General features: G+C 43.7%; 1 protein-coding gene across 1 annotated transcript in view; it reads right to left on the bottom strand.

The window, feature by feature from the left end:
- The window catches only part of LOC147165045 (tomoregulin-2-like), a 95969-nt gene that overhangs the window by 53617 nt on the left and 22641 nt on the right, over window positions 1-19711 (bottom strand). The window contains exon 3 of the mRNA XM_086091858.1: window positions 8147-8276. Coding sequence (XP_085947984.1) covers window positions 8147-8276 — 130 coding nt within the window. The remainder of the gene's footprint in view (window positions 1-8146; window positions 8277-19711) is intronic.

Raw genomic sequence — 19711 nt, 5'->3', positions numbered from 1 at the left:
AACAATTATTCACCCATACATTTCGAAAGATTACAATTTCACGCTATAATTGCAATCTGATGATTCTATGAAAGTGCAAGACTTTTCGCTCAAGGTCGTCATACCGCCAAAATGTGAAGACGCTCACATTGACACGGCCGCTGCGTGGCAACTGAACACGCGCCGTGCTGACTGTAATTGTACCGCTAAAGCATCGTTGACCGAATGCATTAGTTGTAGTAAATACATTCTTTTCAGCCCAATCAAGTGAAACTGGAAAATTAATGATCTCTCACTACTTGGCCACAACACAGCGGTTGTGACTCACTGACCTAAGAAAATCAGTTAGCAGCGAGACTAATGGGACGATAGGATTCCACTTTCCGAAGAGCATAAAGACTCGACTTGGGAACAATGAAGAAAAACTCATGTGGTCCCATTAGTCCAGATTGACCCTGAACTTCTACTTCGGGCTAGTAAATGATGAGGATGAAGTGTTTGACCTATATATCTGTACAACAGATCCAAGATGGAGGCCAGACTTGAAAAGAAAGCAGGCCGGGCACGAGAGCTAAGAGGATAATAGTGAGATGCGGTGCGTTCACAAGCATCTTCAGAGCTTGACTGATAACAACACCTCCAACTGTGGACCTTTTGTGGCCTCCCCCTGGTAAGTCTCGTTGTGTCCAGTCAATGTTTTAGTCAGTCATCTACTCTCTCTCTCTCTCTCTCTCCATGACTTCTTACCACTAAATCCCACTAAAGCCCCCTGAAAACACTTTGAGCACCAAACTGTATGGCTGTGAAAGGGATACTGATGAGCACTTTGAGGCACAGCCACTGTAATGCGAGCTGTGGCGTAAAGTGCAAGGCCGGGGACCGTGTGCCGCGTCTCGGAGGACCCTTGGAGGATATTGTGTCAGCGCCGTGCAAACGGTGGCGGGCGGGCGGGCGGGCGGGCAGGTGGGCTATAGAACTGCAGATCAACTGCAGCGGGTCAAAGCAGTGGAGTCCAACGTTTCTGCGTGTGACTCCTGGGTTTGACCGCATGGTGGCGTAACCAGGATTAAGAGCACTTTTTGCCTCAGTGGTGGTTTTTCCCACACTCCCATTGGTACCTGAACACACCATGCCAAACAGCACCTGTTTTCAACCAACTGATAATCACCAGTTAGACACGATATAAGCTGCCTGCCTTGGCATCACTCCAGTTTGGTGTGGAGAGAAGCCAAGGAGCAGCAGCTGCAGGTCCATCGAAAGAACGTTGACTTTTCCAATTAACTATAATGTTTGGTTTCGTGGTACTTAAACTGTTATTTTACCAACTTTTAGAACCAGACCAAATTTATGCGTGGGCCCCCAGGAAATAATTAAATGAAGCCCAAGGTAATGAGCGTCAGGTGTGTGTGAACCTTGGCGGCAAACTTTTTTTTTTTGACGTGGTCGTTGTCTTTTGGACATAATTGGAAAGGATTGGACTTTATTGAATTCAATTGTTTTTGACCACACAACAGGGCATTTTTAATTTTTAATTTTTTGGGTGCTATGACACGCGTCCGAAGAGTTCTCACCGGTTCAGCCCTCAACAAATATCAATATTCAATATAGCCTTATTGGAAAGACTCTATAATACTTACGCAACTTTATTTTTGAAATAGTATATCTTCTCGTCTGGAAAAGATGGGTTAGGATTAGGTGAAGTGATCAGTGGTGGGCAGACAGTCAGTAACGATCAGTAACGATTGGTGGACTGACGTTTGAAGGTATAAGAACAGGCAAAAGTGATTTTTGGCCGTCACCCGAACCGTCAATAGCTTGAAGGGCAGTTTGGAGAGAAGCAATAATGGTCTAAGAATTGATAATTTTGTGTGTAAATTGGTCCAAACTGTTTCTTAATAAATACAATTGTGTGCTGTTATCCTTGTAAACAGTTTTTACTGAGGGTCGCAAATAGTGGTGGCGAACTTTAATTTAGCGATGACGGTAGCGCGGTTAAAATAACAATGACGGGGAGTGACCGACCGATCGACTGACTGACTGACTGACAGGCTGGCTGGCCGCTGACGAAGGATGAATGTTAACCGACGTGCACACCACTGGATGATCATACGTTATTTTTGAAATCTTTCTTTCTCATCTCGAAAAGATGCCTTTTATGCGCTGGGAAAAATTGGGCTATATTCTCATAAAAGGTACACACTCAACTAAACGATTCTAAAAGCGTATGTCTTTGATGTGGGAGAACGCCGGAGTACCCCGAGAAAACCCTACGCAAGCAAGGGAAGACCACACAAACTCCACACAGGAGTGTTGCGATTCAAATTTAGAAGCTCTCGACTGTTAAGGTAGGCGTGCGAACCACCGGCTCACCAAGCTGCCCGGAAAACAACCAAATGTGGGAAAAATCAATTGGAGGTGTTGCACAAACCACAACACAACAATGCGGAACGTCTTGAAGAAGAACGAGACCCACTGGCGTACGAAGTAACAGATGTCGACCAAGGAAAACAACAACAACAGCTGACCAGCCAAACAATTTGAGCGCTGTGAAGAAAGACACTAAGACGACTGTTGTTGAAGACATCAGCAACAATCTCCAGAGGGCATGAAGTGCAGATGTTACAACAAAAGATGCAAACGGCTCATTTGCAAGACGAATAGGAAGGCCAGGCGCGGGAATTTCCCCACCGAGTACAGAGGCCAGCCTAAAAAATATGACTGGGCCAAGAATCTATGGACTGGTGAGATGATTTGGAGAAAGAAAGGATCTCCCAAACGGAGTCAGGTCCATAAATATTGGGACATGGACACAATTCTCATCTATTTGGCGCTGAACAACACCACAATGGATTTGAAATGAAGCAAAGTGCAGATTTAGTTTGAAAGTATTCAGGTGACCGACCTGATCTTTATGGAGCTGACTACGCGCTCATGTCACGACCATTCCTTTTCAAACAAAGTAGAAAATGTACCAATGCAGTTGCTTTGAATAGAAACGGAGGAATTGCCAAACGTTTCCACTAAGAAAAAGTTACCTATCAACAAATACTCATGTTTGCAGGGGGGAAAAAAAGCTGTTGGAGGCTTTTACAATGAAATTTTGATTATTTCCGTGACACAAATGAGAAAGCCTGGTACTCATTATACTGCTGTCTGCTTCCATTGTGCACGGCAGCCTCCCATTCAATTTGACATACATTTGCTAAAATGGTGGAACATATTTTTGAAAATAAATCAATAAATAACGGTGCTTGCTCATGTTTTCTTTCATATATGCATTGCAATGTGAAACCGGCATCATTTCCATGTATGTTTTACCTCCGGTGCACAGAGTTAGTTCGAATGTGCATTGCAAGAAAATGACTTTTCAAATGGGCTCCAGAGTGAGATTATTACATGGACACCTCAATACATATTTATGACTTTGTGTACTATAGAAGACTGCGTCGCACTACGTAACATAACATCATAATGCAATGATGCGGTCACGGCATTCATGATTTTACAATGCAGTCTGGGCACACGGGCTGCCTTTCATAAACGTTCAGGTCTTGAACACACACACACACACACACACTCTCCAGTTCCACTTTGAAATGTATTGAGATACATATCGAATCATCTTTTATTGGTGAGATTTATCTTAGAAATAACAATTTTACTGTACTGACAAGATCATTTAAATGTATGTAAAATGACAACAACAAAAGGAATTGCATCATACGCTGTCGAACTGAACCATATCATATTGAATCAAATCGTAATCCGGCTGAGTCAAACCGATTCCAATCGTTCCATTTTAAAATTAAACCGCTTGTTTAGCTTGCTCTGGTGCACGTGCGATCGGCACATTTATGTGTTTAGTGCATGCGCGGACTGAAACCGGTGATAAAATCACCTATAATGGCTGACAGACTGTCCGATATTCTGAATGGCCGCAATGCAGTTAAACACGCCCGTACCAAAGGTAGTGTGTATTTCCGTACATAGTGATCAATAAAAATGCTCTTAAAAGCAATATTAGTAGTCTTATATTTAGAAATGGATGTATCAAGCGAATCAATCAATGCGTATGTATGTAAACTAGTTTTATCTGCTTGGGCTCCTGTTTGCAGTTACAACTATCAATCACTGTAACAGCCAATTATGGACGACTGAGGCTACGTGGACATATGCGCACACACACCAAAAAAAAAAAAAAATCACACATCAACATCCACGCTGTATATTCAGGTATCTCGATACAAGCGGCTGGGGATGAGGCTTTCATGATATTTCCCAGTAAAGCCTGTAAACAAGTATTGGCACTGTCGAAGCTGACATCCATCCATTCCATTCTGCACTGCTGCCACTAATGGGATTTTAGATGAAGGCAATGGGAAAAGGAGGCCAGGGAGAATTGAGGGAGAGGAAAAGAAACAGAGCAAACACGGGGAAGGCTTCGGCGCAGCACAGGTGCGGGGAAGTGGATAAGCCGCACGGTTAGCCGGCGTAATGTGCTGCCGTTGGAGTGAGTTTAACATATTCCACATTTGGTTAAGCCGGCCATACTGACTGACTGAATGCCCGAGTCGTGGGGAGAGGGCCGACTTCTGCAAGTGTGAACTGTCTGCCAGGCTTTTCCGCATCAGCGACTTGTGTTTAACACTCGGTTACATAAGGAGCTTGTGGTAGGAATTCCACACATTTATAATCACAATTGCCCTGCGATTGGCTGGCAACCAGTTCAGGGTGTACCCCGCCTACTGCCCGAAGCCAGCTGGGATAGGCTCCAGCAACCCCCGCGACCCTTGTGAGGACAAGCGGTACAGAAAATGGATGGATGGATGGATAATCACAATCGAGCAAGATGCAACTTTAAGGTGTCCTTGTGGGTCTCTTCAAACGATCACATTTCAAGCGTCTTGAGAATGTCTTCAAATGGTAAGAACGGTGGGCTATTAACGGATGTGATGGATGCCAGCAGGAAATTAAGCCTCTGGAGCCAAATTTGTCAGCAATATTATCTTCTAATGACCCAGACAGTGATTACGATCCATAGCAGAGGTGTCGCATTTGGATATATTGCAATCTGCTGAGGAATTGCGCTGTTATTAAGCTTATTAAGAACCAGTCAAATCAAAGATTTAAATCAACAAGAACGTGACAAATGATTTTGAAAACCACAGTCTGAATATGTTTTATTTAATAAATACTTCAAATCAGAGTTTGTAGTTTGGACTGAAAAGTAATGGGATGCAAAAATTTTTGCACGATCAACTTACTGACTAACTTGGATGTTAAAATTGCCAACTGGAATCCAGACATTTATTTACTGTACACCTGATACTAAAGATCAGGATCGTTATCAGGCATGCTGATGAGCTGATTATATGAATCAGGTGTGCTAGTGGGCAGAAACATTTAAAAACCTGCAGGACTCCGTACCGCGAGAATTGGTGAACCCTAACCGAAACGCAACAGAAAGTTCATTTTGATTAGATTTTTAAATTTGGCATCATTTTTTGCCCTATTATATGTTCTCCTCCTCCTCAGAAATGTATCTGTTTGCCTTCAATCTTTGGGTGTTTCATCCCCCAAAATGTTTAAGACTTAAAGGTATTGAAAGCGTTTTATTTCTTTGCACACTGTTGCCGCGGCGATGCACTGCTTGCAATTTTTTTTTTTTGCATTTTTGAGGGTGTGAACGTTGCGCACACATAAGGACTGGCAAAAAGTTATGCACATATTTTGGAAGGTTCTTCTCCTATGTGTCAGTAACCCAAAGTGCGCTAGTACCCCAACGTGCCAGTACCCCAAGCTCGCAGTTATATTTCTTATAAGAATTTGGAATCATTGTAAACGTTCGGCCCAGTAAAGTAATAGCTCACATCTGCCCCACGAACTCGCACGTTGTTCTTTGATTCCGTTGGACTCCACCGAGCAATCTGATGTTATCAATCACATTAGGAACGAGAAAATATTGTAGCTTTGTGCCCACGTTTATGAACTGCTTTGATTAGACTCGAAATAACCTTCTTTGAGGCGTGTCATTCCTCCCCGGCGTCCTTATTGAAATGCCACGCGCGTCTACGTGTAACACGAGACCCGAGGGTGCGCGTAGAGATACAGTCAAAGGCTGTTTGTTCCGTCGCTGACCCATAAAAACATGATTGTTCAACACTGCATTAGGAGCTCAAAGGCGGATTTCCCCCCCCTCCCTCGATAGTCGTTTCCTCGGGACCCGTTAACCTGCTTCCTCGTTGCTGACCTATCTGTGTCAGCGCATGCCCACTTTACGGCGGCAGCGCCGCGGAAGCTTCGGCAGCGACTCACGTGTGCCTCGGAAGCGGCTACCGTCACTTTGTCAGCCGATCGACTCATTTAGAGCAAAGTGCCGGCATATTCAAGAGGACGGACTGCATACTTGAGGGATTGCGTTCCAAGCGTTAAACCAGCGTTAAGACCTACCACCAGGGCTTAGATCCACCAATGGCAAACCGTGGTCTCATCCCAAGGCCAAGCCTACATCCAAAATCCTGAAGAGCCTTAATTAGATAATGCTTTGCAATGATCTCAGCACATTGTTTGTGTTTTTTTTTTTTATTCTCCTTTTTGCCAAGTTGAGCTTTTGCCAAACATTGGAACATAAAATGGGGATATATTAATGGCTCGTCCATTTTCTGTACCTCTTACATTCCATGTTAGCTTATCCCAGCAAACTTTTGGGTGGGAGGTAGCTTAAACCCTGGACTGGTCACCAACTAATTGCAGGGAATTTATATTCTAGACCAGGGATCTTCCAGTTGCAAAGGATTTCTCAGGGCAAAGGTCCGGACCTCAAATTGTTTCAATTTGCACAACCGCATCATGCATTTTTTTTTCTATACCTTTTATTTTCACCAGCGTTGTAAGGGGTGCTGGAGCCTATCCCAGGTGACTTTGGGCGGGCGGTGGTTTACACCCCAAACTGGTCGACAGTCAATCGCAGGGCACAAACAACCTTTCACACCATCCTATTTTCTGACTGCTGATTAGTGACGAATAGAAAAAAGCTTGAAAACAAACTTCCTTTTTTCCTGGTAATGTTGAGAGTTGGCAGGTTTGGTGTTTATGTTGTCAGAGAACAAAAAAGTATTTAGGTCTTGAAACATCAGTCAAGATATTCTAAAACAGCCTTCAATACGGGCAAACTTGAAAATGAGCGAATGGCCGAACTGTATGCGTAAGCTTTCCACGAGGTCTGATGGCACTTGCAGTCCTTTTCAAGAGGGCTTTAAGCGTGTTCAATTAAATGGAACTGTCGACTGCAATCCAATTAACACATACATGTTGCCATCATTATCTTGGAATCTTCTCACAGCCATCAACCGGCTGTACTTGTCCACGTTTTATGAGCAGCAGCAACCAAAAGTTATTTTTCATGCATACAAGGTCTCACGAAATGAACTACAAATGTATGACAGTGAAATATTTAATAGTGGTGGGACTTTGCAAAAAAGCATTCATCTATATTACAAATCTGGAAGTATAAATTACAGAATAACGCATTTTCAATTAAAGCAGTTTATTTTCAATCAGGTTGCTGAATACACAAACTGATTAATTTCAATTTTAACAACGTGCAATTATTAGGGATATGATTTCAAGCAAGCGTCGAGAGTCGTCGTAAATTCAAGTTGGCTATAATGTATTACAGCTTTTAAAGAATGTGTGGTCGACTTAAGTATTTGTGCATGAGGCTCTGCTACTTCTCGAGGGCTTATTTCCTGTTTTCACTCCACTGCAGGAAAAAGTGGAAACGGACTCAGGTTGTGATTTTCTGTTTTGTTGACATGCTGCTACAAAGTTACACTAAGGATGATTATTTCCATTTGCCAGAGTCTGAACTACGGTGATTTCATTTGGCCTCGTAGCCTTCAAGGACTATGCAGAATTACAATTCGAATGCAATACGTTGGTCAAAAAACAAAGTTCTCATGGTCTCATTGTTTCTGCATAGGTCAGCTGTACGCTTTCACTTGGTTCTTGTCAGCAAAACGTCGTGTTCTTTGTCTTTTTGGCATGCTTGCTTTTTCAAACTTCAATGTGCCTTATTTTGTCACGTCATGAGATGCGTTGGCGTATTGTACGATCGTGTCCGTATGTTGGACTTCTTGCTTACATAAACGACTGTAACTGTACTTACCCACAGGACAGGCACCCTCCGACAGAATAAGTATTTCAGACTGTTGCTTGCAGGCGTCTCTTCGCAGATAACACTCATTCTGGTAGTTTTGATTGTTGGAGCCGCAAACTGGAGCGTAGTCGTTGTTGCACTGGAGGGACAGGAAAAAAAACGAGAAATGATGTTGTAGGCCTCATAAGGTCATCTTAATTTCACAACAAAAAGAGGTAAACAAAAAGGAGCATGACTTGACCAGACAAGCAGCACAAAACTGGCGTTTGTTAACGGTCATAATTAGTCAGCTAATCTAGTAGCCGGCTAAAGGCATTTTAATAGCTGAAGTGCTCAATAACACCTCCCTAAGCCCCGTTAGCTGTTGATGCTATCGCTAATGTCATTGCGCTAACATGTTGCATCAAAGTGGAGTTGGCTGCAGTGATTCTAAATATATCTACGGCAATTACAATTTGAAATAGGTACATGATTGCCCTTTGTGGTTCAGAAGAAACTATATAATGCAGCTCAGTTTAACACCGCTGCCAACTACAACCACCATGATGAAGTATTAAAAACATGTGAATCCCTTTTGAACAGTGCCGAACGTGAACATTGTTGTCTTTTCAAAAGGCAACTTTTAATACAGCTCTTGCAATGGATTCAATTAGAACATACAAGAGTTCTTAAAGGGCACTTGAGGGGTCACAAGACACAACATTTGTTAGTTAGTTTGAAGGTTTGCACATATCACACGGTCCGTCTGTTCTTATTCTTTTAAGCAAGCAAAGATTCTAAAACAAAAATGTTGCAGGTTAGCTGTTCCCTTTCCAACACTGTTATCAACGGAGGCCGAAGGGTTAGAACATGCAGATCTTATTGAGTGAGGCCTGGCTTAATTTAATTAATTTTAAAAAATTCGGCCTTCCTGGGTGGAGTTTGCATGTTCTCCCCGTGCTTGCGTGGCTTTTCTCCGGGTACTCCGGTTTCCTCCCACATTCCAAAAACATGCATGGCAGGTGAATTGGACACTCCAAATTGTCCATAGGTGCGATTGTGAGTATGGTTGTTCGTCTCTGTGTGCCCTGCGATTGGCTGGCAACCAGTTCAGGGTCTACCCCGCCTACTGCCCGAAGCCAGCTGGGATAGGCTCCAGCAACCCCCGCGACCCTTGTGAGGACAAGCGGTACAGAAAATGGATGGATGGATGGAGTAATAATGTGAGGAAATGGTGCAATGAGCAGCAAATACAGGACAGGACATAATGGTATTGGACAGAACTGAAGTATTGAGTAATCTCGTGAAGAAGGGACACAACATAGGATGAGGCAGGACTTGGCGGGTGAGGACAGGACAGGAATAGTTGAGCCAGGTAGCACTGCATCCGATAGGGCAGGGACACGGGACGAAGCAAATATGACAGGACAGGACAGAACTGGACAGGATAGACTCAGTGAACCGGGCAGTGCCGTGCAGTTATGTCAGTATCTCATTCTCCTAACGTTGCTCCACTGGAGCAGTTTTAGGGTAAGTGACTCGCTATATAGGAGATCGTTCCTTTCATTTCCCCACACGGGCTGTTGCCTCCGTGGAAACTTGAGATTTTTCATATGATTGATGGCACCGTTCTACATCTCTGTTTTGTTTTTCCTATTTTATATGTGGGTGGAAACTTCTCACAGGCAAGATATTAATATGATTTGATATTGATCTGACACTGCAATGCTGCATAAATAGCAAACGTGATCATTCAGCAGAAAAAATATTCCAGGCTGTTTCCCAGGATTAGAATGGTTATCAGCGGTTTAAGAGAAAAATGCAACTTCACGGTCAGGGGCCGTGGCATGATTAAATGTAACGCGCTGAGGAATATCACAGTGAATTTAACTCTCTGGCTGTGACGTCGCTGGAAGATGAAGACTCATTGAAGGGTTCCCACAGGAATGAGGCTCTGGATTGTCTTTTTCTTCACTTTCGGGTCTGTTAAACCTCCGAGGTATTGACCGGAAATCTGTTATCTTGGGGCTAAATTGTCTGCCTTTTTTCTCCCCAGATTATAATTTGGCTAGTGAAAAGATTTGTTCTGGAATTTTGCACACTGAAATACCGTCAAGAGTTTTTTCTGAACATAATTTGGAAAGAAAACAGTTCAGAACTTGGGTTTCTGATATTTTGTTTCCTTTCAATGAAATGTCACCCAACCATAGAGGTCAGTCCTCTTGAGGCCCACCGGAAATGCACATTCAGAGATATGCAAACATAGTGAATTTTACTGACGGTAGAAAGTAAGAAGCGGAAATTGCGTCTATTTGTGTCATGACTTTGTCCATGCGGCACGTTCTAGAATGATGGAAGTACAGTATTCCAATATGGGCGTACCTATCGGTTCATGCATGTAAACGGCTTATCCCAAATGACACCGGAGTTTTTACCTGAACCCGAATTTTTACCTGGACCCGAATATTGACGACATGTAAACGTAATAGGTGCGTATTTGTGAGCGTGCGAATATATGTTGTGACTAAGCAAGATTGTACGTCTTGACTTTGAACCTGCTCAACCCAAGTAATGACTTGGCTCACTTGGTTGAAATTCAGTGGAGAACCCCCCCCCCCCCCCCTTCCCCCCCCACACACACACAGCAACTTGGGACTTGCTTGGGACTTATTCCGACCTCTACAGAATACAAAGAGGAGCCAGCAAGAGCCGTTTAGTCTCAGATGCTAAATATAACATAAACGGTCATTACAACTCAAAACGGTGATACGGTTCATCATTTTACACCGTAAATACATCACATCCAAATTCTAAATACATGAAATATCTGAATTGCATTATTTTGGTGAAAGTCAATGGTTGGCATATACTATAGATCAGATTAACCATCACACACATAAACCCGCTTGCGTGCACACGACGGGGACACGGAGGGGAAAGGCAAACATAAGCATCGATTCAAAACCCCCGGAGCATCATAACGATCAATTGCGAACACGCTTTTCAAGCGGCGTTGGTGGCAAGGAAAAGACGAGATGAACTGCACAACAAAAGACTCTAAAAGCAGTGGGAGGAGTGGAAGGAGGGAAAGCCGAACAGCACACTTGCGTCTGATCAAAGCCACTGGATGCAGGAAGGCGCCCGGCTGCAGGGGAGACAAGTACAACATAAAAAAAAAAAAAAACGCCGAGCAAAATTGGGCTGAGGGGAGCAAAGTCGGAGAGGAAGGGAGGCAGAAGAATGGAGGATAATGAAAGTAAAAGGGAATATCAAATGTGTGCTACAGGAGGCCAGAAAGAAAGAGTGAAAGCGAATCTGGCTCAACCAACTTGGCACGATAAATAAAGCACCGCGAGGCCCGAGGCATGCAGGGGAACAAAAAAACAGAACATCACGAAGATGAAGAAAAGGGGCCACAGAACCAGATCGCGATTGGGCTCAAAAGGAGAGCGGAGAAGAACGAAAGACGTGGCAAGCCCACAAAGACGGCGGGAAGAGCTTACGGCGGGGCTTCGCCGGCTCACGCGCTCGCCCATCTGGCTCGGGCCGCTCTTAACCTCGAGACCGGCGCTTATGCCAGGCGTGACGCAACGCCAGGGAAAGATGCCCAACACAACCCCGCGTCAGTCTTTTAACACCGTCTTCGTTTGCAAAAAAATATATTGATATAAATCCCCCCCCCCCCCCCCCCGCCACCGCCTCATCCCTTGATCTACGCTGGGATTTGGCTCGCACCGTGCCCGAGGAGAAGTGCTGTGATAGTTTTTCAGGTGGAGGCTTGCTCATGTGTGACATGTTGTTTATCGTATCCAGAGACGTCCCTGACCAAAAAAATAGAGGTTGCGTAACATTCCTTTACAAAATGTCATGCAAGATGTCATGATTGTATGTTTCTGTTAGATGCTCTAGATGGTTTTTCCCCCCATTTTCCTGGTTATTGTTTACACTTTGTTGCATTTATTTGATCTTGCGCTTTTTCTCGTCCACATTTCGCTTCATACTTTTTCCTTTTTCTCCGTTCCGTTTTTTTTTTTTTCCGTTCCGTTCCGTTCCTTTTTCTCGCACGTTATATATTTGTTTACCTTTTTGTTTGTCTCTGGTCTTGTTTTCCAAACTTGTGCAATTTAGAAACTACTTTGTGTGTGTGTGTGTGGGGGTGTGTGTGTGTGTGTGTGTGTGTGGGTGTGGGTGTGTGTGTGTGTGTGGGGGGGGGGTGTAACTGTGTGCTCTTCTCATCTGTGTTCATTATTTGTGTAGTTTAGATATCATTCTTTCGTTATTTACTATTTCTGAGTTCTTTTGTTATCGTTTAGTATTTTATTCTTTTTTCTTTTTCTACTGTAGCATTTTTCTATTTGGCTTTGTCCATCCACCTTAAATGTTTCGGTTTTGCTGTCGGTTGTTTTCCGCATCAACCTTTTGTTGCTGTTGTTTGTTATTCTTACTCGCTTTATTTTAATAAAGTACTTTTGTGCGTATCTTCTTTATGGTTCCGTATTCTGAGTACCGATCGTAAGCAGCTGCGGCTAACGTCGACGCCACCTTTTAGCACACGTAAGTGCGAGCCGTGGCTTTGGCCAGAGACTCTGAGGGATTAGTGAAGTGAAGCCAGATTGAAATCTTGCAATCACTTTTACAACACAATCATTTAACAATATCATAGCAATGCAGATAACTTTAATCATTTTCACTCCCGATGTGAATCTGCGATCTGCCATTCTTTCGGGCTCTTTTGTTTTTGATTCAGTTGTGTTCATTGCCCCGAATGCCGCTGGCACAGTCCGATCTGGTGTTGTTGTACGTATATGCAAATTCCCGCCAGCTCTGCCCATCTCACACTCTCGCGCCATGGACAAAAGTGTGCCTGCACGCGTGCCCTTGCCCTGCTCTCCGCCATTTCTCGCAAATACTATTGACCTTGTTATCACAGAATTCATTAGGCTGCCCTTTGTTCCCATCCCGGGCTTTGTTCTCCTTGTCTGTGTTCTGCATACGGGCCCCACTGTAGTATCCGCAAACAATACGAAAATAGAAACAAAGGTTTTCCATGTAATAGTGTGTGTCAGAAGCGCTGGAGTCTTTGATTGCTGCATTTTTCTTGATGGCTACAGAACATTGATTTCTTTCAGCGTTGTCATCTGATAGCCTTTATGGTTAAAATGAGAGTTTTGTGATGGGAAGGGTCTCTACACGCTTCTCCCAAATGGTTTCAAGAAAGAGACTACGGCTGCTTGTCAAGCTCGCACTTTGGAGTTGACTTGAGTCTCGTATATGATCTGATCAGCGCACAATGGATGCGACAGACCTGGATGTTCAATCACCCTTTCAAAGAAATGTCAGCCTATTTATTTTTTATTTTTTTTACCTCAAGTTGTTTCCATCCATTTGGTTTTCAAATTCATCCAAAGAATGACAATAGCATATTGATATAGCACGTCTTTTTTTGACTGATGTAACCGTAGGACAATCAGATCAACCATCCTGCTCTTTACTTAACCTGATTTTAACCGTAGCATTCTTGTAGCATAATAGAGTTATTTTTGAACCCTCATTTATAACAGCGAAACAAATTGAGTTCACTGTCACAATACAGCGCTGGTGTCTCAATTCTGTACTCGCAAGTCAAAGCAAAAAATCTATAAAAAACAAACAAACTCATAAGTCATGTCATTCTTAAATGTCTGTAACTCTTTTGTTTGTAAATGCTTTTAAAGGTACTTTTAATTTGGGCTATGACTAACAATTATTTCAATAATCAATTACTCTGTCCATTATTTTGTTGATTAATTGGATAACAAAAAAAACATGTTTTGATATCAGTCCCTTTATTTAAAAAAAAAAACATTTCAAAATGACTGCAGAAATTACACAAAAATAAACAAATTACTATTCAGTTGGTGGTTTGATTCATAACAACTTGTAATATGCAAAAAAAAAATATTGATCATGGTTTTCCTAAGTAAAACAATCTAAAAGATTCATCGATTATCAATAACTATTGATTAATTTGATAATCTATTAGTTGTCGATTAATCAAATAACCACTGTACCTCTACTTTTATTTATGCACATTGTGTATAAAATGTGCTACACCGACAATTTTGATCACTTTGGTCATGATAATCATCATGTGAAATTAGAATCTTAAAGAAAAGATTTATATTACCACTAATACTACTAAGGCATACTTAACATAGCACATTCCACATTTACACAACGGCAGATTGCAATTTAACTTTACAAATTTTGGCTTACACAATTTCTGCATGCAGTGATGTTGCACTTCTTCAGCGATGTTGTGTGGAATTAGCTGAGGGGGGGGGGGGGGGGGAGTGTTGAATCAACAGAGGGCAGGAGAATTTGATCTTCCATAATTCTCTCCAGACAGGGAAGTGGGGGTTATTGGCCAGGGCCATATGGCACGGCCTTATGTGCCTGCTGGCTTAGGAACGGCACAAGTCACACACGTGCACATCGATCCGCACTTTTGCCGTGACAAAAACCCGGCCAACCGCATGGCTACTTCTCTAAGAACATGGCAGGTGAAGAAGATGCATGAACACAGCTTGCTGGCGTCGCTAGCCAAGGCTATGCTGTGCTTTGTTCTATATCCTTGAGGCACACTCATACTGTATGTCAGATCCTTTTGCATGAATTATGTCATTTGAATTCTTCATCAAGTCTCCTGCAGGGGCTGCTGTGGGTCTACCTTCCCTTAACAAGTTGGCATGGGGAATGTTCAGAGAATTGATTGCGGCCAAGACCTGTTGTTTTTCTTCATACAATGCAGGCGGGACACACCAATCCAACCAAAGCATCAAATTCAGTTGTATAACAAGTTACAATCATCATAACAAAGATGTAACCGGACCCATCACTGATGTGGTTCTTGTGTGTCTGACCAACCAGCAGCCTGACAGGGCTGTACAAAGGAGGGCGGGGGGGGGGGGGGGGGTGGAAATCAGTTCTGTGTCAAATGAATGCAAAAGGAAAATCGCAAGGGAGTAAACGCTGGATTAAGAGAGACGAAGGTAAAACCCGAAGTGCTATTAGGAATGGGAAATAAAGCTGCAATTGGCCATAAACAGGCTGAGCTGCGGTTCATTCTCAGATGTTTTTATGCATTCTGTTATGATAAACATGTCCACCCAATTTCATGTTAATCAGTGAACTGGTGTCTGGAGCGCTTTGTTTTTCTTCTTTCCTACCTTTCTAACAAAGTAGATGAGGGATGGAATTTGCCTAAAATGGTTGCTTCAGACCAAAATGGCTGACTTCCTGCTTAATTTCAGGCTAAAGTTCTTGAAACATTATTTTGATCAACATCATTTTGGCATTTAGGGAATTTTGGTATAGCAAGAAAGAACAACGCCATAAAAGACAAAAGAGGGGAACTTCCCGTTGGTGGCGAGCGAGCGCACGGCATGGGAGCGTGACCGTGTGTGGCGGAGCAAAGCAGTGTGCGGATTTGGGAGGTTGGAGCTCATCGAAACGGCTGCAAAAGCAAACATGACAACATATCCGACTCGGTAAGCCAAAACACAAATCAGTTAGCCGCCCGTCCAACCGAACCTCCCTCCAACAATTGGCCGACTTTCAAGGTTGTAAACCCCCAAACGTTTTTTATTCTTCCTACTTGTGTGTTTTTATTCTCATTAAGCTATCTTGCTGTTAGCCTAGCAACTGGAAAGATATAAGCGTTTGAGCTAATTTAAGAAAAAAAAAAAAACGTGGAAGTGTTTATTTCAGATTTGGAACAGGAGCCCTCAAAACTCAGTTAACAGCGCTGCCTCGAAAGTAAGCAAAAGATAATAAAGGAGGCGCCAAATACCTGCAAACTGCGATGTGAAACCAATGTTAATCCGAGCCTTGTTATTACAAATAGATTGAACATAGCGATTTGAGGAAAACATTGCCACTACATTTTGTGTATCATGGAAGGACAAAGCCAGCCAGGCAAGCAATTTTCCTGCCAATTGTTTCCACAATTTGGAGCTCGTTCAATCCATCTCTCTTGTCCATTTTTCTATAGCTTCTTCTTAGTGTCGTGGATGAGTTGGAGCCAATCCCAGCTGACTTTTTTTTTTCTCTTTTTTAAGAGCTCAGTATTGTTCATTCGGAAATGTCATCATCATTGCTCTTTTATTTTTATTTTTTATTTTTATTTTTATTTTTTTTTATTTTTTATTTTTTGTGTGTGTGTGTGTGGGTGAGTATGTGTATGTGCGTGCGTGCGTGTATTTGTTAGCTCACCAGAAAACCTATTAGAAAAAATCTCATACCGTTCACCTAAACCGAACACCAGGAGACCCGAGGGGACCAAAGAAAACCAAGGAAGGTGAAATCCAGCACCGACCAGACACCCCCCACCAGAACTCCTCCCCAGCCCAAGAAACATCCAGACCCCAACAAATCCAAAAAACATAAAATCAGGGAGGCCTCAAGAGACCAAAGGAGAGACCGAGAAAAGGAAGGAAGGACAGACGAAGCCGCGTGAGATCCGCGGACACCAGCCAGCCTCCACCGATTCAACGACCTGAGGAGGAAACCGATTGTGTCTGAGTTTCGGTCGATGCTGGTGTGGTGGATCTGGCGTGCATGAAAATCTCCACCAAAGAGGGGAGCCGTCGACCCCCGCCGGAACAGAGCAAGCGCAACACCTCAGGGCCCCCCCAGCTGACTTGACGGCAAGAGGCCGTATACACCCCGGAATGGTCGCCAGCCAGTTGCACGCGAAATTCAAACGATTTTGATGACAGAGTGCTATTTGCCGTCTTACCAAGCAAAGCGTCGCAACCACAAGCTGCTGTGAGCACACAAATATCCATCAAATCAGGAAGATCACAACAGTCTGGACTTCTTCTAATAAACAGCCGCACGCCCGCAAGACGTTCACATGACTCCCATGTTTGACTAATCTGTGGGTATGCGCCTCAAACAACAAGCTGCTGGAGACTCGGAGCTCATTAGTACACATACATAATTATCCCAGCAACGGTGAGGCGAGGCGCCGACAGCGAGTGGTACATTTGCGCAAACTTTGCTGTGGAGCCAAAAGCTTGGCTCCCCAGCAACTGGGGGGAATTTTAGACGCGGCGGGGAGACGAGATGCTGAACAAAACACAGAGAGTCCATGAAACCAGAAACGAGGACTTTTGTTGTGTTATTCAAAGGGCATATTCGAATAAATGTCGTTTATCATCATTCGGATTTTATTACGATGGCCTGCTACGTCACTATAACAGTCGACGTCTCCGTCAAGTCCCGTCGTTGAACACGCCCACCTTTCGCCAAGTGCTTCCGCATATTCAGCGAATGCTTTTTAACGCGAAGCCTCTCAAAAATGAGAGCGAATGCCTCCACCCCGATCGGCAAACCTATACGTGCTTCAGTTTCATTTTCATCAACTTTTCACTACATAATCTGATAGCATTTAGCAACAATTGCATCTCACCCGAATTGACGTGAATTCAAACGTCCAAAGTGACACGAGCAAAAGATCCAAAAGAAAATAAAAAGGTATCAAATAGATTGGAAAACAAAACTGGTCTACATCTCATTGTGCATGTGTGCCAGCTCGCGATCCTCCTACACATGAAGAGCCAGTGGCTCAGAACTGCTGAAAAGAGATTTTATTCAGCTGAAGGACACTCTTGGGAACTTTCCCGCTCAAGCTTCCCAGACTTTACCCTGACATAAAACGGGGGGGGAATGAAATGCTCGGCTGCACTGCTATCGCTGCATCAGCATGTGTGGCATATATAGAAAGAATTTCACCAACTTTGGCATTTCCCGACGTTGCAGAAAAAACTCTTTGGAGAGGATGGGAAGGCACTGATCCCTAAGCGGTACACAATGACCCCAAGTGACCTTTGGATGCTTTCTTGAAATGGATCTTTGCGATGGAAAGAACACACACGGGGATGAGATGAACTCCAACCGGTTGCCTTTTAATGAAGCTGGCCAAGAGGATATGTCATTTCATGTTTCAGTTCAGTGTGCGCTCATCTTTTCACTTGGAAATTAATTGCATCGTATGTTGCATAAATACTCACGCTGGGACCCCTTTGCACCCGAGAACTTCTTTTCATAAAGTTCTTTCGTCCAAGGAGCTCTTACAGGGGAATCATTTTCTTTCCAAAAAAACGCCCTCATAATCCTAACTTTTGGTTGATGAGGACTCCCGAAGGGAAATTAACAAGTACACGTAGCTTCTTAGGAAGATCATTTTCGAGTATGTTCATAGGAAAACTGTATTTGGCGAGTACACAAGACCGTTTTCTGTGTTCTTCATATTGAAAAAGGACCACCGACTATTCTTTTTACCTACTAATGATGCAGCATGAAGAGCAACTGTGGGTTCAGTATCCTGCTCAAGGACACTTCAACATGGCCACAAGGGTTGGGGATCGAACCTAAAACCTTCATGCTGGGAGACGACCACTCTACAAACCTGCCCCGCAACAACTGGTTGAGTGTGTTTGATAAATGAAAGTTGAAGAATTTGCAAGTTACGCTTGCCTCCTATTATTCTTTGAGTGGCCAAAGGGGGGAAAAAACGAACTGGTTTAAACTGGTTATCACTGGCGACCAGTCCAGGGTGTAGTCACTTGACTCCAGTTAGAGAAGAAGGACTGATATATGCTGTTAAACAAATACTTTTGGGTGTGATAAAACACAATCTGGAGGAATACAAATTTGAGCCATAAAGGCTATCAAATCTCCGTTTTGACCATTTGACCGAAAGCACAATTGCACTCGAGCCTCCTCGTCGCACTACGCCAATGACATTTACTTTTCCCTTCCTGGGAGGACGCCGTGGCCCTTAACGTCCTTTGAGTTCTTCACAAACACGATCACATTTATATTTTTACACTAAATAATGAGCCGAGTGGCATATCAAGCACTGTTGAGTGACTGGCTCCATCTGTTGCTGCCAGAACTGCATAATTTCACCAGCTTCAGCCAAACACATACACAGAGATTCACTCACACATGTTCCTTATGCACACAGCAGCCTGACTGACAGCCTGATCCATTTCCTGGAGCCATTAGGCGGCTCTAGATTATGCAATTCCTCCCATGGCTATCATCCACCTCTATCAATAATAAATATCTCCATAAAACTGGGGCTGGCCTCGGAGGATTGGAGGCGGCACCGCCCCGGCACGTTCCACTTCTGATGAGCCCCTCGGTGTGCTCGTTCTCAACAACGCCGTTTGCTATTCCACGCTACGAGTCCTCTTGAGTTGGCCGGACACCCCCCCCCCCCCCCCCCCCCCCGAGGCACAAGCTTCACTTACGCCTCATCGCACTTATCAAAGCTGCGGCTTTATCAACTCTGACACAAAGACGTCTCTGGGCTTCTGGTGGTGGCAGAGATCACCTGTGGCTCAAGACATGAGATGGACCCTCGTGTCCTAGAGGCCTCCGATTGGCTGCTCGGGAGGCTTTTTGGAGTTCGGCTTTGACCCTTCGTTCCGTCTGAACTATCAATACAGCAGAGGTGGGCGCGTCAGTAATTTTTGCTGGTCTATCATTTGTCATTTGCCAGCGGCCGGACCACCTGTCCGTCATCGTCAGTCCGTCGTTATT

Source organism: Leptonotus elevatus, chromosome 12 (genome assembly GCF_054856555.1).
Source record: "Leptonotus elevatus isolate MCC_2025b chromosome 12, RoL_Lele_1.0, whole genome shotgun sequence".
Classification (NCBI taxonomy): Eukaryota; Metazoa; Chordata; class Actinopteri; order Syngnathiformes; family Syngnathidae; genus Leptonotus; species Leptonotus elevatus.
Note: the sequence above shows the minus strand (reverse complement) of the source record. Positions and strands in the feature narration are given on the sequence as shown.